At 39.3% G+C, this 19,500-nt stretch overlaps 1 protein-coding gene across 2 annotated transcripts; it reads left to right on the top strand.

Annotated features, from left to right (window-relative positions):
- The first annotated feature begins 2,149 nt into the window (after window positions 1-2,149).
- On the top strand, window positions 2,150-13,243 carry LOC127836503 (MAM and LDL-receptor class A domain-containing protein 1-like). Of its 2 annotated transcripts, none has more exons than XM_052363151.1 (5): window positions 2,150-2,460; window positions 2,964-3,439; window positions 11,813-11,962; window positions 12,286-12,545; window positions 13,081-13,243. In XM_052363151.1, the coding sequence occupies exons 2-5, from the start codon at window positions 3,427-3,429 to the stop codon at window positions 13,210-13,212; spliced, it is 555 nt and encodes a 184-aa protein (XP_052219111.1). In that variant the 5' UTR covers window positions 2,150-2,460; window positions 2,964-3,426; the 3' UTR covers window positions 13,213-13,243. The 2 variants fall into 2 exon arrangements, with proteins under 2 accessions (XP_052219111.1, XP_052219112.1); XM_052363152.1 differs by lacking the exon at window positions 2,150-2,460 and adding an exon at window positions 2,654-2,786.
- The last annotated feature ends 6,257 nt before the right edge of the window (window positions 13,244-19,500 follow it).

Raw genomic sequence — 19,500 nt, 5'->3', positions numbered from 1 at the left:
CTTTGGTTTAACATAATATTTAATTTCATGGAATGGTCATTATTAAACACTATAATGTGTTGTTAAATTCAATAATTCAATTTACAAACATTGGTAGTTTTTCATTAATGTTATATAAAATGTCTGAAAACGCAAACACAATTCAAGCGTACGCTTAATTACTCAGTTGTTCGAAATGACAAATGAGCCGTCTCTTGATCACATTGTTAAGAACTCATTGATATCATATGTTGACATTGGGCGGACTCGGTACACATTATGAGAAAACAACTTAGATGAAAGTCCAGATGTCGGAATTATCACATTCAACAAAACCCAAACGTGCCGCAATACGTCTGAGTTCAAATGTTTAAATGTCCAGTTTCATATGGCGCGATATTCAGATCATATCTAAATGTTCGATATACATTAACAAAATTACAATCATTATACTTTAAAAAAATCTTCATTCAAACTGACCTTAGAGACATTTTATCGATTTCTTCATAACTCGTGCCAACAGTTTGGGATTTTGCGCAATAGAAACGTCCCTGGTTAACGAACCTTTGATTGATTACTGATCCTATGACATTTAAGTACTTTACTATTATATTTACGTTAGTTTTCGTATTGTATTTAATTCATACATGATAAATCTAAAATAAACTTGTAGCAATATTTCTTTGCAGATATCACTGCTGAGTGCTATGTCAAAATTTTTTAAGTTTGATGACGCGTCATATAACATCATGCCATCATTTTTATTATCAATTTCCTTTTGTGAAAGATATATATATTGATACATCTGAAATTGGAAATAATATGCTACTAATCGTATGGTTTGAATTCGCACCACATTTATTTGCAAGTGAAACACTCACATTAAATCAGTCAGTATGTTAGTCAAATTAAATCAAATATTGATTATAAATATACGAAGTGAAATCCAGTCATTAGTTGTTTGTATTCCTTCGTGTGTTATGATACTGCGTTATTTGAGCACACCATGCACATATATCATTTTCCAGGTGTTTGGTTCCCGTGGTTCAATGACCAGTGTTCTGTGACATGTGGAAACGGGACCCTGACACGTGTACGTCACTGCTCCACTGGCCACGTCGAGGATTGTGTGGGAAACAGCAACGAAATAGTTCACTGTTGGGAAATGCCTTGCACAGGTACATATAGTTTGGCAAGAATCGTCTTTTGACTGACTTTAAGAACGTTTTGGTAGGAAAGACGACTGAATAATTTAATGCCGTCCATCAATTGAAACGTCATTATTTTCAGTATTGCTATTTATGTAATGATACTGAGTTATTTGAGCACATAAAGCATATATATCATTTTCTAGGAGTTTGGTCCCTATGGTTCAATGACCAGTGTTCTGTGACATGTGGAAACAGGAACCTGACACGTGTACGTCACTGCTCCACTGGCCACGTCGAGGATTGTGTGGGAAACAGCAGCGACATAGTTCACTGTCGGAAAATGCCTTGCACAGGTACTTGTAGTTTGGAAAAAATCATCTATTGACTGTCTTTAAGAACGTTTCGGTAGGAAGACGACTGAATAATTTAATGCCGTCAATCAAATGAAACGTCATTATTTTCTGCATTACTATTTATATAATGATACTGAGTTATTTGAACACATAAAGCATATATTTCATTTTCTAGGAGTTTGGTCCCTATGGTTCAATGACCAGTGTTCTGTGACATGTGGAAACGGGACCATGACACGTGTACGTCACTGCTCCACTGGCCACGTCGAGGATTGTGTGGGAAACAGCAGCGAAATAGTTCACTGTCGGGAAATGCCTTGCACAGTGCATGTAGTTTGGCAAGAATCGTCTATTGACTGACTTTAAGAACGTTTCGGTAGGATAGAGGACTGAATAATTATAATGCCGTCAATCAAATGAAACGACATTATTTTCTGCATTACTATTTATATAATGATACTGAGTTATTTGAGCACATAAAGCATACATTACATTTTTTATGAGTTTGGTCCCTATGGTTCAATGACCAGTGTTCTGTGACATGTGGAAACGGGACCCTGACACGTGTACGTCACTGCTCCACTGGCCACGTCGAGGATTGTGTGGGAAACAGCAGCGAAATAGTTCACTGTCGGGAAAGGCCTTGCATAGGTACATGTAGTTTGGCGAGAATCGTCTATTGACTGACTTTAAGAACGTTTCGGTAGGATAGAGGACTGAATAATTTAATGCCGTCCATCAAATGAAACGTCATTATTTTCTGTATTGCTATTTATGTAATGATACTGAGTTATTTGAGCACATAAAGCATACATTTCATTTTTTATGAGTTTGGTCCCTATGGTTTAATGACCAGTGTTCTGTGACATGTGGAAACGGGACCCTGACACGTGTACGTCACTGCTCCACTGGCCACGTCGAGGATTGTGTGGGAAACAGCAGCGAAATAGTTCACTGTCGGGAAATGCCTTGCACAGGTACATGTAGTTTGGCGAGAATCGTCTATTGACTGACTTTAAGAACGTTTCGGTAAGAAAGACGACTGAATAATTTAATGCCGCCAATCAAATGAAACGTCATTATTGTCTGCATTGCTATTTATATAATGATACTGAGTTATTTAAACACATAAAGCATATATTTCATTTTCTAGGAGTTTGGTCCTTATGGTTCAATGACCAGTGTTCTGTGACATGTGGAAACGGGACCCTGACACGTGTACGTCACTGCTCCACTGGCCACGTTGAGGATTGTGTGCGAAACAGCAGCGAAATAGTTCGATGTCGGGAAATGCCTTGCACAGGTACATGTAGTTTGGCGAGAATCGTCTATTGACTGACTTTAAGAACGTTTCGGTAGGAAAGACGACAGAATAATTTAATGCCGTCCATCAAATAAAAAAGGCCTTATTTTCTGTATTGCTATTTATGTAATGATACTGAGTTATTTTAGCACATAAAGCATATATTTCATTGTCTAGGAGTTTAGTCCCTATGGTTCAATGACCAGTGTTCTGTGACATGTGGAAACGGGACCCTGACACATGTACGTCACTGCTCCACTGGCCACTTCGAGGATTGTGTGGGAAACAGCAACGAAATAGTTCACTGTCGGGAAATGCCTTGCACAGGTACATGTAGTTTGGCAAGAATCGTCTATTGACTGACTTTAAGAACGTTTCGGTAGGAAAGACGACTGAATAATTTAATGCCGTCCATCAAATAAAACGTCATCATTTTCTGTATTGCTATTTATGTAATGATACTGAGTTATTTGAGCACATAAAGCATATATTTCATTGTCTAGGAGTTTGGTCCCTATGGTTTAATGACCAGTGTTCTGTGATATGTGGAGACGGGACCCTGACACGTGTACGTCACTGCTCCACTGGTCACGTCGAGGATTGTGTGCGAAACAGCAGCGAAATAGTTCACTGTCATGAAATGCCTTGCAAAGGTACATATAGTTTGGCAAGAATCGTCTATTGACTGACTTAAAGAACTTTTCGGTAGGAAAGACGACTGAATAATTAAATGTCGTCCATCAAATGAAACGTACATAAATATGTTATCACAGGTCATAGGCTATTGTAAATCATTACTAAGGACTGCTATATTTAAGTGTATGGGTCCTGGTCGTCTTGGTTACCATGGTCACACTGTGACGTCACATGTGCACATGGTCACATACATCGGAGGCGCACATGTACGAATCCAGCTCCCGCCCTTGGGGGTCAGAATTGCTCTGGAGTCAACCATGAAACCAGCACGTGCACGCTTGCGAAATGTCCAAGTAGTATTTTAGATTTCAATTTGTATCATACCACCGCATTAAAATCTGCCTGATATAACGTTGCCTGATATATTTTTGTATAGCATGGTCAACAGGAAGTTCTTATATTAGTCGATGTTTGGTGTTACGTGGGATTTGCAATAAAGTCAACAATTTCTATCAACAAGAACCAGGTTCAGAAAAAACAAACAATTTGATACCAAGAACGTACATATTTTATTCTAGTTTAAAGTCATAATCATATAAACGTTTATTGTTTTAAAATCACCACAGTCCGCACTACAAAAGTTAAATGACGTCATCAATGGGACAATACATATTTAATATCGATAAAGTAATTTCACTCGCAAGTGTTGCACAGAGAGTCAAGACAAATGATAAATGTATGATATTCCTCAATTATTTAAACAAACGATTTAACACGCTTTGGTCAATATTGACACCCTATCAAAATGTCAATTTCAATACACATCTCCAAAATGGCGTCTCCAAATTGTGCGTGAACTTGGCAGAAATATCGACAATCGAAATTAGATATTCGTATATCGAGCTGGTGCGAATGTCGAGCCAGCTCTGATATCGAAATTCGGAAAATGTCCCAAATATCGAACTGGGACGAATGTTCAGCCAGCTCTAACATCGACATTCGGCAAAAGTCCCGAATATCGAGCAGGGACGAATGTCCAGCCAGCTTCGATATCGACATTCGGCAAAATTCCCGAATATCGAGCCGGGGTGAATGTCGAGCCAGCTCTGACATCGACATTCGGCAAAAGTCCCGAATATCGATCTGGGATGAATGTTAAGCAAGTTCTGACATCGACATTCGGAAAAAGTCCCGAATATCGAGCAGGTACAAATGTCGAGCAAGCTCTGACATCGACATTGGGCAAAGTCCCAAATATCGAGCTGGGGCGAATGTCGAGCCAGCTCTGACATCGACATTCGCCAAAAGTCCCGAATATCGAGCTAGGGCGAATGTCGAGACAGCTCTAACATCGACATTCAGCAAAAAGTCCCGAATATCCAGCTTGGATGAATGTCGAGCCAGCTCTGATATCGACATTCGGCACTAGTTCCGAATATCGAGCTGGGGCGAATGTCGAGCCAGCACTAACATCGACATTCGGCACTAGTCTTGGGGCGAATATCGAGCCAGCTCTGACATCGACATAAGTTACTAGTCCCGAATATCGAGCTGGGGCGAATGTCGAACCAGCTTTGACATCGACATTCAGCAAAAGTCCCGAATATCGATCTGGGGTGAATTGCGAGCCAGCTCTGACATCAACATTCGGCAAGGAACGAATATCAAACTGGGGCAAATGTCGAGCAAGCTCTGACATCGACATTCGGCAAACAACTCGAGTATCGAAATGGGACGAATGTCGAGCCAGCTCTGGCATCGACATTTGACACTAGTCCCGAATATTCAGCTGGGGCGAATGTTGTGCCAACTGTTTTATATCGACATTCGACACTAGTCCCGAATATCGATCCGGGTAGATTGTCCAGCCAGCTCTAACATCGGCATTCGACACTAGTCCCGAATATTGAGCTGGGACGAATGTTAAGCCAACTATGACATCGACATTCGGCACTAGTCCCGAATATCGAGCTCGGGCAATGTTGAGCCAGCTCTGACTTCGACCTTCGACACTTGTCCAGAATATCCAGCTGGGAGGAATGTCGACCCAGCACTGATATAGACATTGCGTACTAGTTCCGAAAATCGAGCTGGGTCGACTGTTGAGCCAGCTCTGACTTCGACATTTGACACTAGTCATGAATATCGAGCTGGGACGTATGTCGAGCCAGCTCTGACATCGACATGCGCCTAAAGTCCCGAATATCGAGCTAGGGCGAATGTCGAGACAGCTCTCACATCGACATAAGGAAAAAATCCCGAAAATCGAGCTTGGGTGAATGTCGAGCCAGCTATTACATTGACATTCGGCACTAGTCCCGAATATCGAGCTGGGGCGAATGTCTAGCCAGCTCTGACATCGACATGCGGAAAAAGTCCCGAATATCGAGCTTGGGTGAATGCTGAGCCAGCTCTGACATTGGCATTCGGCACTAGACCCGAATATCGAGCTGGGGCGAATGTCGAGCCAGCTCTGACATCGACATTCGGCATTAGTTTTGGGGTGAATGTCGAGCCAGCTATTACATTGACATTCGGCACTAGTTCAGAATATCGAGCTGGGGCGAATGTCGAGCAAGCTCTGACATCGACATGCGGAAAAAGTCCCGAATATCGAGCTTGGGTGAATGCTGAGCCAGCTCTGACATTGGCATTCGGCACTAGTCCCTAATATCGAGCTGGGGCGAATGTCGAGCTAGCTCTGACATCGACATTCGGCACTAGTCTTGGGGAGAATGACGAGCCAGCTCTGACATCGACATAAGTTACTAGTCCAGAATATCGAGCTGGGGCGAATGTCGAGCAAGCTCTGACATCGACATTCAGCAAAAGTCCCGAATATCGATCTGGGTTGAATGGCGATTTAGCTCTGACATCGACATTCGGCAAGAAACTAATATCGAACTGGGGCAAATGTCGAGCCAGCTATTACATCGACATTCGGCAAAAAACTCGATTATCGAGATGGGACGAATGTCGAGACAGCTCTGACATCGACTTTCGAAACTTGTCCCGAATATTCAGCTGATGCGAATGTTGAGCCAACTATTACATCGACATTCGACACTAGTCCCGAATATCGATCTGGGTAGAATGTCGAGCCAGCGCTGACATCGGCATTCGACACTAGTCCCGAATATTCAGCTGGGGCGAATGGCAGCTCTTACATCGACATTCGGCACTTGTCCCGAATATCCAGTGGGAGGAATGTCGAGCCAGCACTGACATAGACATTGGGCACTAGCTCCGAAAATAGAGTTCGGGCGAATGTTGAGCCAGCCCTGACTTCGACATTCGACACTAGTCCCGAACATTGAGCTGGGACAAATATTGAGCCAGCTCTGACATCGACATTGGGCAATAGTGCCGACTATCGAGCTGGGCGAATATCGAGCCAGCTCTGATATCGATATTCTGAAAAAGTCCCAAATATCGAGCTTGGACGAATGTCGAGCCAGCTCTGTCATCGACAATCGGCAAAAAAACGAATATCAAGCTGGGGCGAATGTTCAGTCAGCTCTGATAGCGACAAACGGCAAAAGTCCCGAAAATAGAGCAGGGTGGAATATCAAGCCAGTTCTGACATCGATATTCGGCAAAAGTCCCGAATATCGAGCTGGGGTGAATAACGAGACAGCTCTGACATCGACGTTCGGAAAAAGTCCCGAATATCGAGCTGGGACGAATGCCGATCATCTCTGAAATAAGCATTTGGAAAAAGTACCGAATATCGAGCTGGGGCGAAAGTCGAGCCAGCTCTGACATCAACATTCGGCAAAAGACCCGAATATCGAGCTGCGACGAATATCGAGCCAACCCTGACATCTCCATTTGTCAAACGTTCCGAATATCGATTTTTGGCAAATGTCGAGCCAGCTCTGATATCGACATTCGGCTATAGTCCCGACTATCGAGCTGGAGCGAATGTCGAGCGAGCTCTGACATCGACATTCGGCACTTGTATGGGGCAAATCTCGAGCCAGCACTGACATCGACATTCGGCACTAGTCCCGAATATTGATCTGGAGCGAATGTCGAGCCAGCTCTGACATTCAGAAAAAGTCCCGAATATGGAGCTGGGTGGAATGTCGTGTTAGCTCTGACATCGACATTTGACAATAGTCCCGAATAACAAGCTGGGGCGAATGTCGAGCCAGATCTGGCATCGACATTCGGCACTAATCCAGAATATCGAGCTGGGGCGACTGTCGAGCCGGCTCTAACATCGACATTCGTAACTAGTCCCGAATATCCAGCTGGTGCGAATGTCGAGCAAGTTCTGACATCGTAATTCTGCAAAAGTCCCGAATTTCGAGCTGAGGCGAATGTAGAGCAAGCTCTAACATCGACATTCGTCACTTGTCCCGAATATCGAGCTGTTGCGAATTTTGAGCCAGCGCTTACTTCGACATTCGGCAAAAGACCAGAATATCGAGCTGCGGCGAATATCGGGCCAGCACTGACATCTACATTCGGCACTACTCGCGAATATCTAGCTGGGGCGAATGTCGAGCCAGCTCTGACATCGACATTCGATACTAGTTCATAATATTAGGCTTGGACGAATTTGGAGCCAGCTCTGACATCGACATTCGGCACCACTCCCAAATATCGAGCTGGGGCGAATGGAGAGCAAGCTCTGACATCGACATTCAGCAAAAACCCGAATATTGAGCTGGGGCGAATGTCGAGCCAGGTCTGACACCGACATACGGCACTAGTCCCGAAAATCGAGCTGGGGCAAATATTATGCAAGCTATAACACAAGCTCTGACATCGATATTCGGCAAGTCCCGACTATAGAGTTGGGGCGAATGTCGAGCCGTCTCTGACATCGACATTCGGCACTAGTCCTGAATATCGAGCAGGTGCCAATGTCGAGCCAGCTCTGACATCGAAATTCGGCACTTGTCCCGAAAATTGAGCTGGGGCGAATGTCGGGCATTCGGCGAAAGTCCCCAGCTTGATATTCGGGACTTTTGATGTCAGAGCTGGCTCGACATTCGCCCCAGCTCGATGTTCGAGACTTTTGCCGAATGTCGATATCAGTGCTGGCTCGACATTCGCCCTAGCTCGATATTCTAGACTAGCCGAATATTGATGTCCAAGCTGGCACTACATTCGGCCCAGCTAGATATTCGGGACTTTTGCAGTATGTCGATGTAAAAGCTGGCTCGAGATTCGCCCCAGCTCGATATTCGGGACTAGTGCCGATTTTCGATGTCAGAGATGGCAAGACAATCGCCCAAGCACGATATTCGGTACAAGCCGAATATCGATGTCAGAACTGGCACGACAATCGCCCAAGCTCGATATTCGGTACAAGCCGAATATCGATGTCAGAGCTCGCTCGACATTAACCCCTGCTCGATAGTCTTGACTTGCAGAATGTCGATGGCAGAGCTGGCACGACATTCGCACCAGCTCGATATTCGGGACATTTGCTGAATGTCGATGTCAGAGCTGGCTCGGCATTCGCCCCAGCTCGATATAAGTTACTAGTGCCGAATGTCGATGTCAGAGCTGGCACGACAATGTCCCCAACGCGATATTCGGAACTAGTGCCGAATGTCGATGTAAGAGCTTGCTCGACCTTCGCCCAAGCTTGATATTCGGGACTAGTGTCGAATTTCGATATCAGAGCGGGCTTGTCATTCGCCCCAACACGATATTCGGGACTAGTGCCGAATGTCGATATCAGAGCTGGCTCGACATTCGTCCCAGCTCGATATTACTGACACGTGTCGAATGTCGATGTCAGAGCTGGCTCAACTGTCGCCCCATCGCGATATTCGGGACTTGTGCCGAATGTTTATGTCAGAGCTGGCTGGACATTCTCCCTAGCTGAATATTCGGCACTAGTGTCGAATGTTGATGTCAGAGCTTGCTACACATTCGCCCCAGCACGATACTCGAGTTTTTGCCGAAAGTCGATGTCAGAGCTGGCTCTACATTTGCATCAGCTCGATATGTGTAAATTGCCGAATGTTGATGTCAGAGCTGTCTCGACATTCACCCCAGCTCGATATTTGGGACTTTTGCTTAATGTCGATGTAACAGGTGGCATGACATTCGCCCGAGCTCGATATTCGGGACTAGTGCCGAATGTTGATGTCAGAGCTGGCTCGACGATCACCCCAGGACTAGTGCCGCATGTCGATGTCAGAGCTGGCTCGACATTCACCCCAGCTCGATATTTGGGACTTTTGCTTAATGTCGATGTAAGAGCTGGCATGACATTCGCCCGAGCTCGATATTCGGGACTAGTGCCGAATGTCTATGTCAGAGCTGGCTCGACATTCGCCCCAGGACTAGTGCCGAATGTCGATGTCAGAGCTGGTTTGATATTCGCTCCAGCTCGATATTCGGGACTAGTTCCGAATATCGATGTCAGAGCTGTCTCGACATTCGCCCCAACTCGATATTCGGGACTTTTGCCGTATGTTGATGTCAGAGCTGGGTCGACATTTGTCCCAGCTCGCTATTCGGGACTACTGCCGAATGTCGATGTCAGAGCTGGCTCGACATTCATCCCAGCTCGATCTTCGGGGCTTTTGCCGAATGTCGATGTCAGAGCTGGCTCGGCATCAACCCCATCTCGATATTCGGGACTATTGCCGAATGTCGATGTCAGAGCTGGCTCGACATTCGCCCCAGCTCGAAATTCGGAACTTTTGCCAATTGTCGTTGTCAGAGTTGGCTCGACATTCGCCCCAGCTCGATATTCGGTATTTTTGCCGAAACTCAGTGTCAGAGGTTGCTCGACATTCGTCCCAGCTCGATACTCGGGACTTTTTCCGAATGTCGATGTAAGAGCTGGCTCCATATTCACCTCAGCTCGATATTCGGGACTTTTGCCGAATGCCGATGTCAGAGCTGTGTTGACATTCGTCCAAGCTCGACATTCGGGAATTTTGCCAAATGTCGATGTCAGGGCTGGCTCACCACAGCTCGATATTCGGGACTTTTTCGAATGTCGATGTCAGAGCAGGCTCGACGTCGATTTCAGAGCTGGCTCGACTTTCACCCTAGCTCAATATAAGGGACTTTTCCGAATGTCGATATAATAGCTTGCTCGACATTCACCCCAGCTCGCAATTCGGGTCTTTTACCGATTGTCGATGTAAGAGCTGGCTCGACATTCACCCCAGCTCTAGATGCGGGACTTTAGCCGAATGTCGATGTTAGAGCTGGCTCGATATTCGCCCCAGTTCGAAATTCGGGACTTTTGCCGATTTTCGATGTCAGAGCTTGCTCGACTTTCGCCCCAGCTCGATATTTGGTATTTTTGCTGAATGTCGATTTCAGAGCTTAATCGACATTTGTCACAGCTCGATATTCGGGACTTTATACGATTGTCGATGTCAGAGCTTGCTCCATATTCACATTAGCTCGATATTCAAGACTTTTGCCGAATGTCGATGTCAGAGCTGGCTTGACATTCACCCCGGCTCGATATTCGGGACTTTTGCAGAATGTCGATGTCAGAATTGGCTGGGCATTCCTTCGGCCCAGCCCTATATTGGGACTTTTGGCGAATGTCGATGCAAGAGCTGGCTCGACATTCGTCCCAGCTCGATATTCGGGACAAGTGTCGAATGTCGATGTCAGTGTTGGCTCAACATTCGCCCCAGCTCGATATTCGGGTCTAGTGTCGAATGTTTATGTCGAATGACGAGTAGTTTATGAGAGTTGTGTATCGTGTCATTTTGATATATTATAAACTTTGACCCAGCATTTGTAAACATATTGCAAGATATGTACATTTTCAGAAAGAAAATTCATTTCTGCGTTAAATAAGACCAACTTCACGAAAATCGCTGCACCATTTAGGAAGTTATTGCTGTTCAAAGCGATGCACCCTGTTTTCGTATGATTTTGAGTTGAATGCCTTGCTATATATATATATTTGATAGTTAATTTCTTTTCAGAGAAGATTATTTGTTGTTTTAATTCGATTATTTTTCTTTCAAAATGATGTTTTTACTAATTAATATCATATCCACACGCTAACCACCTGTGTTCATGGATATCTGAATTGGAAAAATGAGGAATTTGCGTCTTTAATTGTCTGATGAATTTGTATAAAATTCTTGGATATGTCAATCCACGAACTTATTGAAAATTACTGTCGCATTAAATAAAACAACCTAAAGTATTTAATTCAATATGTATTGCGACCAAATGCTTCTTAATACGACGAATGTTGTGTATGCGAATGGCATGTCAATGTTTACAGCTTTGAATAATTAAAGCATCCTCTTACTTATGTGAAAACTATGAATGAGGGTTACATAAATGTCCAATAATTGGCTGTTCAATGTTTCTTAAGCATTTAAACGATCTGATAGTTTATGTGGAATGATACAATCACACAATTTGTCTTAAAGTATGGAACTGCACATTTGACAATGACAATTTATGCAACTGGACAAATGTGAACTGGAGCGAAGACAATTTGAATTGGAACCTGATACATTCGACAACTCCAACAGATAAGACTGAACCTTCAAACGACCACACGACTGGAAATATTGATGGTAAGATGTATGTTATGTGTAATTGCTAAGCTTTCGAACAGCATACCCGAATAAGTAAATGAAAAAACAACTTTATTTGTATTGCTACACAGCAAACATACAAATCTCGTTATATACAATGTTTCTAAACATTTCCACTTGACATTTTAACATAACGTCTATTCTTATATATCAGTATATACTCGAATGTTTCGATGAAACTTATTTTTAAATATACAACGAATGAAAATAGTGATTCAAAACTCTTCAAATAAATCAGATTTCGAAAACTTAATAAACCCACTGACCTTATAATGCACATTCAGCAAATATATTCATTGCAGGGGCTTACATATTTTTGAAATCAAGCGCACCTACTGTGCAAGGTGACAATGCGATGCTGCAAAGCCCCGAAATCAACACTACGGGGTCACTTGGTATCTGTCTAAACTGTTGGTACAGCACGAACGGCGATTCTATCGGAAGTCTGAAAGTCTACATCGAGGAGGCAGGGTTCAGACGTTTGATATGGTCTCTTTCTGGACACCAGGGAACGGAATGGCGAAACGCGAGTGTTCCGTTACATTCCAACCAGAAAGTCCACGTGTGTATTGACCAAATCATAATAGCTATGCACTCCCTATCATTGATTGAACATAATTGACTATATTATAGAATGAATGCTTGTGTGAATATTGACTGAATATATTAAAGAATAAATAGTTTTTGTTTATATTATATCAGAGATCTATTTACCAAACAAATAATCAAACATTATCATAGTATTTATATGGTATTGTTTATTTACTAAACATATCATGTGACACATATTATATATAAGAGTATATATAATATATGTCTGAATAATACAATTTGATTAAATAATAATGATTAATGAAACTCCAGAAACATGAGTAGGATGAAAATTATTGTTCAACGCCTGATAATCTTTGATTTAAGGGAAGTAGCCAATTACCTGTGTAACACATAAACTAAAATGCAGACTGTTCAACATAAAACAGACAACCAATGAATAGAGCTAGATTCATCACCTTAAAATTATTGATATGAATGTGCAGTTAACACAGGAACTTAACTCGTATTTTAAGCATTATCTGATGAAGATAATGTCTTAACAGATAATCCTCGAGGCAACTGTTGGAGACGGTTTTCTTGGCGATATTGCACTGGATGACATTTCAATGACATGTGGTCCATGCCAACTAGAGCCATCGAATGCCAGGCCGATATCTCTGATTATCGTGGGATAAGTGATGATGCACCATTTTAACTTGTTTTGAATGATTTCTCTGTTATAAATTAAGCTATATACTGCATGAAATACGTGATTTATCGGTTACTTGAATATTGGTCTTCACACCTTTAGATAAACCCATCAAACCCTTAAGTACCAACAATGCTAACCCATGGTATGTACAAATGGAAGACGTATTGTCATAATTATTTTTTATACTTTTTTATAATTATTTAATTGCACTTCAGTTGTAACAGTTTGCTATTTTTAAATATGAGTATCTGAATATTATAGACTTTGAAGTTATTGGTATAATTAGGTCTACTAACGAAAGTGCTCAGAAAAAGTTCAGTCTTTGTGGATGTAGGACTTCATTTTACACTAAGTGTACATTAGAAACTCCTGGCAATGTTGCCATTACCTCAATTCAATAAAACATATGCATTTAGTAAACTTGAAATATTACAAAACGAGACATTTCGATAGAAGCAAAATAGAAAACGTACAAACTAATATAAAGTGAGGATCGACCACATTTTCATACATAGAAGTTAATTACGTAAACCAATTGTGATGTTTATCGTATTACTATATGTTTTAAAATAGGAAACAATCATCGTTTAAAAAAAGAAAAGATTTAATTGCATTTTACGATAAATAATAACTCTTCAGATGCGCACTGTGTAAATCTTATACTTTTACGTTTTAAAAGTATATTAATACATGTTTATGTTGGAGTAATGAATCTCAAGAATCAGGAGAAAAGTCTTGTCCGCTATTCTTTCGTGTAAGGCAAATGACCATATAAAAATCTAGCCTAGACATAAAGACATCTACTAGACAACAGTATAGATGATAAAGAATGTGTAAACCACTAAAAATGTCAGCAATACCTAATGGTATTTAAGATACGGTATTTGTATTAATTGCTTAGACTTACCATGTTATGTTGAAGAAATTGTTTAATTAAGTTATACCAAGATATACACGTAGTGATGTCATATGGAAATAAGCAGACCTATTACATTTATCACAAAGATTTTATTTCGCACTATCTTTCTCAATTTTTAAACTATTTATCTACCCACAGTGACGAAATAAACCTACTTTCCCATCTACAAAAGGTATGATAACAAAAATCCATATAACTACCGAAGCATGGCGCTTGTAAATATAGCGTCTAAATATTTGCATTAACTTAATGTAATTACATTAATATGTGGTATGAAAGTGAATATATATTTACGATGATCAATCGGATTAATAATAACCTCAGTACTGTTATTGCATTTTCATTTCATTTATACACTAGCAATATCATTTAAATTGTTTAAAAAATTTTAACAATATAAACGATAATCATAAATCGTCAAAGTTATGGAAAAAAGTGAACAGAGTTGTTATCATGTTGTGTTTATAGTGGTGTTATGTTATAAAAGTAAATCTAGGCGATAGGAAAAATAATTTTTCTCCTGATGCATGCACATATTTTGAATGGAGTGTTTAATCCTCATTCAAAGTATTCAAATAATTTCAAATAAAATGCAACATAATTTGCAGATTTATATCAAAATACTGTAATTTGACCCCTTCTCTTGCCGCCCAAAATGTTTGCCGTCACGAAGTTCAATAATAATAAAGCCCTAAAAATCTCGAAAGTCTTCTGCAAAAAACAAGACCAATATGTATCCATTAAAACGTTTTAAGCAACGTACCCTATTTATAAATACATTGAAAAATGATAAAAAGTATGTTCTCTCAAAATCAAATATGACGAGTTTCGCGTTGTTGAAAAAACACATACCTGACTAGGCTGAGTAAACAAAATGTTAGCAAAATATATTAGGAACATAATTATTGTATTTATTGGTGTGATGGCGTATATGAAACAAATTGTGGAACAACGATAATTTATTCTAAATCTCTTTCCCTTCAACATTTTTAAGGGAATTGTTAACAGATTTTGGCATTTTTTCAAATGTAATTAGATATGATTGCTAACAAATCTTTAATATTAAATAAGAAAAAAATGTGAACAAAAAAATGTGACGTCGCCGACGACAAACAATGGTCGTTATGCCCCGTGAGAGAATGCACTATAAGCGCGCCACAAAAAAATCCATTAATTGTAGCGAAACATAATAGAAAGATTATTTTCATTTTCTAAAATTTTTGTATTAAATTTGTCTAAGAAAAATCCCTAGAAGAAAATCTTCAAAAAAAAAGTTTAAGTGAAAAATTCGGAGCATTCGAAATTTCTATGTAAAATATATTATCTATTTCGTCTGCCAAAGCCCCAAATCCGGGCATTTCTATCACTTGAGAAACATGCACCTGACGGCGAGACGTGATTCTGATAAGTGGTAATATAGTTTATTTGCTAAAGCCGTAAGCCTGAAGAACGTTCATGACGAGTTCCTGTTGTTTGTTTTGTGATAAGTAATAGTGTTGATTTTAGGCGCGGCCATCATCACAACAATTTAACACGCCCACCCCCCCACCCCCCCCCCCCCCCACAATACTTGACATTGACTGTTTCTGGGAGGTTATTCCAGCGTTAATCACATAGAACATAAAAACGGAAGAAATGTTTTATGCATACAAACACATTTTTTCTAATCAAGGCTACCATAAAATGAAGTAGGGAAAGCAATTGTTACGAAAATCCTACCTTTAAGTTTCACAGTAATCGCCCCTTTTTTGGTTGGCCTACAGTTTATGGTCGAAGTAAATAGTTAAGATTAAGAAGTTAAATTGGATATTGAAAACACGTATGGCAAAAATGCAAATTGATTTCATAAAAAAACGCGTTTATTTAATTCAATATTGAGTCGTTAACAGATATACATTGTTTTGAATTATCCAACATTAATGGTATTGATAGATATGTAAAAAACAATGTAACAAAGGCCTATGCTTTAGTGTAAAGAAAAGCAATTATATTATTAAAAGAAACATGGCATTTTAAGAACAAATGACAAAACATTAAAATAGACTGTCGCTAAAGGGATAGTAAACTCAGTTGTTGATATAAAATATGTCCTTACGTAACATCCCGGCACTGTTGAGTTATAATGTGTAATTGTAATAACACAGAAACTTTATACGAGTTGAGCTTCGGAAGATATACGAATATATAATATTTGTGAAAAGACAGAATATGTCCTTTGAGCTGGACTTTTCAAATGGTTTGACCAGTTGGTTTGACGGTCAGGCTGGCGAGCGGTCGGAAGCGAAAATATTTAGCGAATATATTTTACATTCTATGATTGAAGTATTTTTTAAATTTCGAGGTTAATTATATATATATATATTATGAAATTATGGATTGGACAGCCGTCTTTCAAACCTGTGAAACCTTCCTCCAAAGCTACGACAGAAAATTCCTGAATACGAAGTTTGCCTCAAACTACTTCTAGATTTTCAAATAATTCAATAAAAATCTTAGCTTGGCTGTTCTTTATCAAACCTTTTGAATAGATCCGAAAACTATATAAAATTGCGAAATGAGCCAAATGGTATCGCTTTATAAATTGTTTTTTTTCTGGAAGACGATCTAAGTAAATCTTGATTACAACTGACTCAAGTTTGTTTGACGTTCAATTTCTCAAACTGTAAAAAGATTCCGTGCATAGACTTTCTAATTAATTCACGAGATTGTTGTCCTGTCCAAAATGTTTTCAAAAATGTACGCTTCACTGAACAAAACAACAACGGAAAATAACAATAAAATATCCATAAATATTTTCTAATTAGATAATGTTTTTAGAGCCTCTAAATCAATGTTGATCAAATGTTACATAAATAGTCCTTTGTGCTTTCATAAAAGTTTACGAAACAAATAACTCATCACAGCACAAAATAGCCATTATAGCTACATATAGAATGATATATCAACGAAATGTTTCTAATTGTTAATGTTTTAAGTCACATAATTTGAAACATATTTTTGTAACAGTAAGGTTTTTTGTAAATCTTGATTAAACTTTCAAATGCTCAACTTCTTGATGAGGAACAGGGTGTTTGAATTTTTTGGTGTTAGCGTTTTTAAAAAATAAATTTCTAAATTCCTAATTGGCGGCCATTTTGTATGTTCCTTTTCAAGTAATTTAGGTTTGGTTGGCATTAAATCAAATATGCAGGAGATGTCGGGGTCCTGCAAAATATGTGCCCCAAATTAGATATTTACATAATCCAGTTTTAATGAGAATCCTTTTTTTCTTGTCAAAATTCAAAAGCTAAAATGTACATGTGTTGTATTATGTATTGCTCATTTTTGCACATTAATCGCATATGAATAATACTAGGAAAGAGTTTCATCAGTTAAATTCTTGCATATGTATTGCTTATTAAAGTAAAATGCTTGTTAAAACTCTAACTTCTGTCTCATTTCAAGTTATTTGACTTATTTTATATATTTTCTTATTTCATATCTATTTCATTAAAATGATAATTGGCAAGAAATACAGTAATATTTAGTAAAACTTTTTCGCTGCAATGTCCTACTGCGAATCTGAATAAGTATCTTTGACTTTTTAATAAGCAATTACGAAAATTTAAATTGAATAAAACACATTATACTATATTTGAATTTGAAGGAACGCAGTTGTGGGATAAAATAATTACAATTTGTTCGCAACGGTTCAGTAAGCATTAGGTGCTTCCTTTGACGCTTATGTGAATTCTAAAGCGAGTCGAGTCATTCAAGCGACGCTTATCACACGATTAAGAACAAGAGACAGCAAATTTTACATTAGGATTATAATAACAAAATATCTCCATGTTTTATTCAAATATGTGCACGTATGTTCTTCCGAAACCAATATCGTTTGTGTTTATATTTTTGATAATTGTGGTAGTTTTCTGGTTGGTGTTGTTTTTTATTCATCTATGTTTAAACATATTTATTTTAGCTCGTGGCTTATTTAAACATCCTCGGGTCAGTTTCCTGGGTAGAACCAGTACATTGTGTCTTTTTCAAAGATCACTCTAACATATTCCACGATCTCATGGTCGCTAGGTGGGCACCATATCCACTACGTCACGTAGACCCCATATGCATCTCATGTATGTTGATCTATAATAACGTACCTTTCTTCATTAAATCTGGCCCCTTGTTCACAAAACAGTTTTTGCAATCGAAAATCGGTTTCGCTTGTCATTGAAAATGGATGTCCATTGTAGTTGATAGGCAAAAATGAAAATCGATGTCAATTAAAATCGACTTTCGATTGCAAACGTGTTTTGTGAACACGAGGCCAGATAAATACATGCATGTACATTTTAAATTTTCCTGAAAACAATCACGTGAACACCGGAAGTATCCAATGGAAGCTGAAAAAACGTAACAAACGTGTGCTCTCCTTAAATAAATTCTCTAATTGGAGCCATTTTACTGTTATCGTTAAACGAGATTTAGTATAAAATACTATTCATCCACTCACAATTATGACTCTTATTATAAGAAATGCATTTTCTCTTTTTAGGCATCCAATACTTTACTACCAATGTTATATTTATGGAATCATTAAGATACTGGTCTTGAACATGGAATATGTCACCAAATGCATGTAATGCATTATGCACATAACACTTGATATCGGAGTTTTACTTACCGTCATTGCAGTGTTTTGCCTTGACATGAATCTATTTTTGCTATATCCTAGGACGCGCTATATCCAGTAACACCCAGATACTAAGTTTTTCATTACTCATTAGTATTGCTCAAGCAAGCATGGATCCTGGTTAACACTATGGTCTTAAGTCTGAATATGTTATCATTTATTTTAAAGATATCCCACCAACTTCAAAGTTATGACATGTTATTTTTGTCTCAAAGTTTCTTCAGATGTTTTAATCGAATAGTTTAATTTTGCTTAATCAAAGTATACATTTGTTCAAAGAAAGAAAACGCCTTATGTTGCAAATCTGACGAGCAGAAAAGTACTGTTAATGAAAAATACGATAAAAAGTACACTGTTTAAAGTTTAAAAATGCGTGTCTTTGGAAAATACGGATTTGAACGGCTTGTTTAAAGTTCGGGTTCATCAACACACTTAATCTGTTTACCACTTAGCTATTCAATAACAAATCATTTATATTGAAGAATTGCAAAGCAAGACAAGTATGAGCATATGTAAAAGAAGACAGTCTGGGTTTGTTATGCGCGGGAAAGTTAATCATGACATGATTATGTAACGAACAATAGAGTTTCTCTTGAACCGTTTTTGCGGGCCCAATTCTAACTTTATATATATATATATATATATATATATATATATATATATATATATATATATATATA

The sequence above is a fragment of the Dreissena polymorpha genome, chromosome 6, assembly GCF_020536995.1.
Source record: "Dreissena polymorpha isolate Duluth1 chromosome 6, UMN_Dpol_1.0, whole genome shotgun sequence".
Classification (NCBI taxonomy): Eukaryota; Metazoa; Mollusca; class Bivalvia; order Myida; family Dreissenidae; genus Dreissena; species Dreissena polymorpha.
This window is presented reverse-complemented; position numbering and strand designations above follow the sequence as displayed.

What these genes read in the sequence shown, in the direction of transcription:
- LOC127836503 (XM_052363151.1), top strand. An exon ending in CACGACTGGAAATATTGATG is followed by an intron (nt 11,963 to 12,285) that starts GTAAGATGTATG and finishes TATTCATTGCAG; the next exon opens with GGGCTTACATATTTTTGAAA. An exon ending in ATTCCAACCAGAAAGTCCAC is followed by an intron (nt 12,546 to 13,080) that starts GTGTGTATTGAC and finishes ATGTCTTAACAG; the next exon opens with ATAATCCTCGAGGCAACTGT.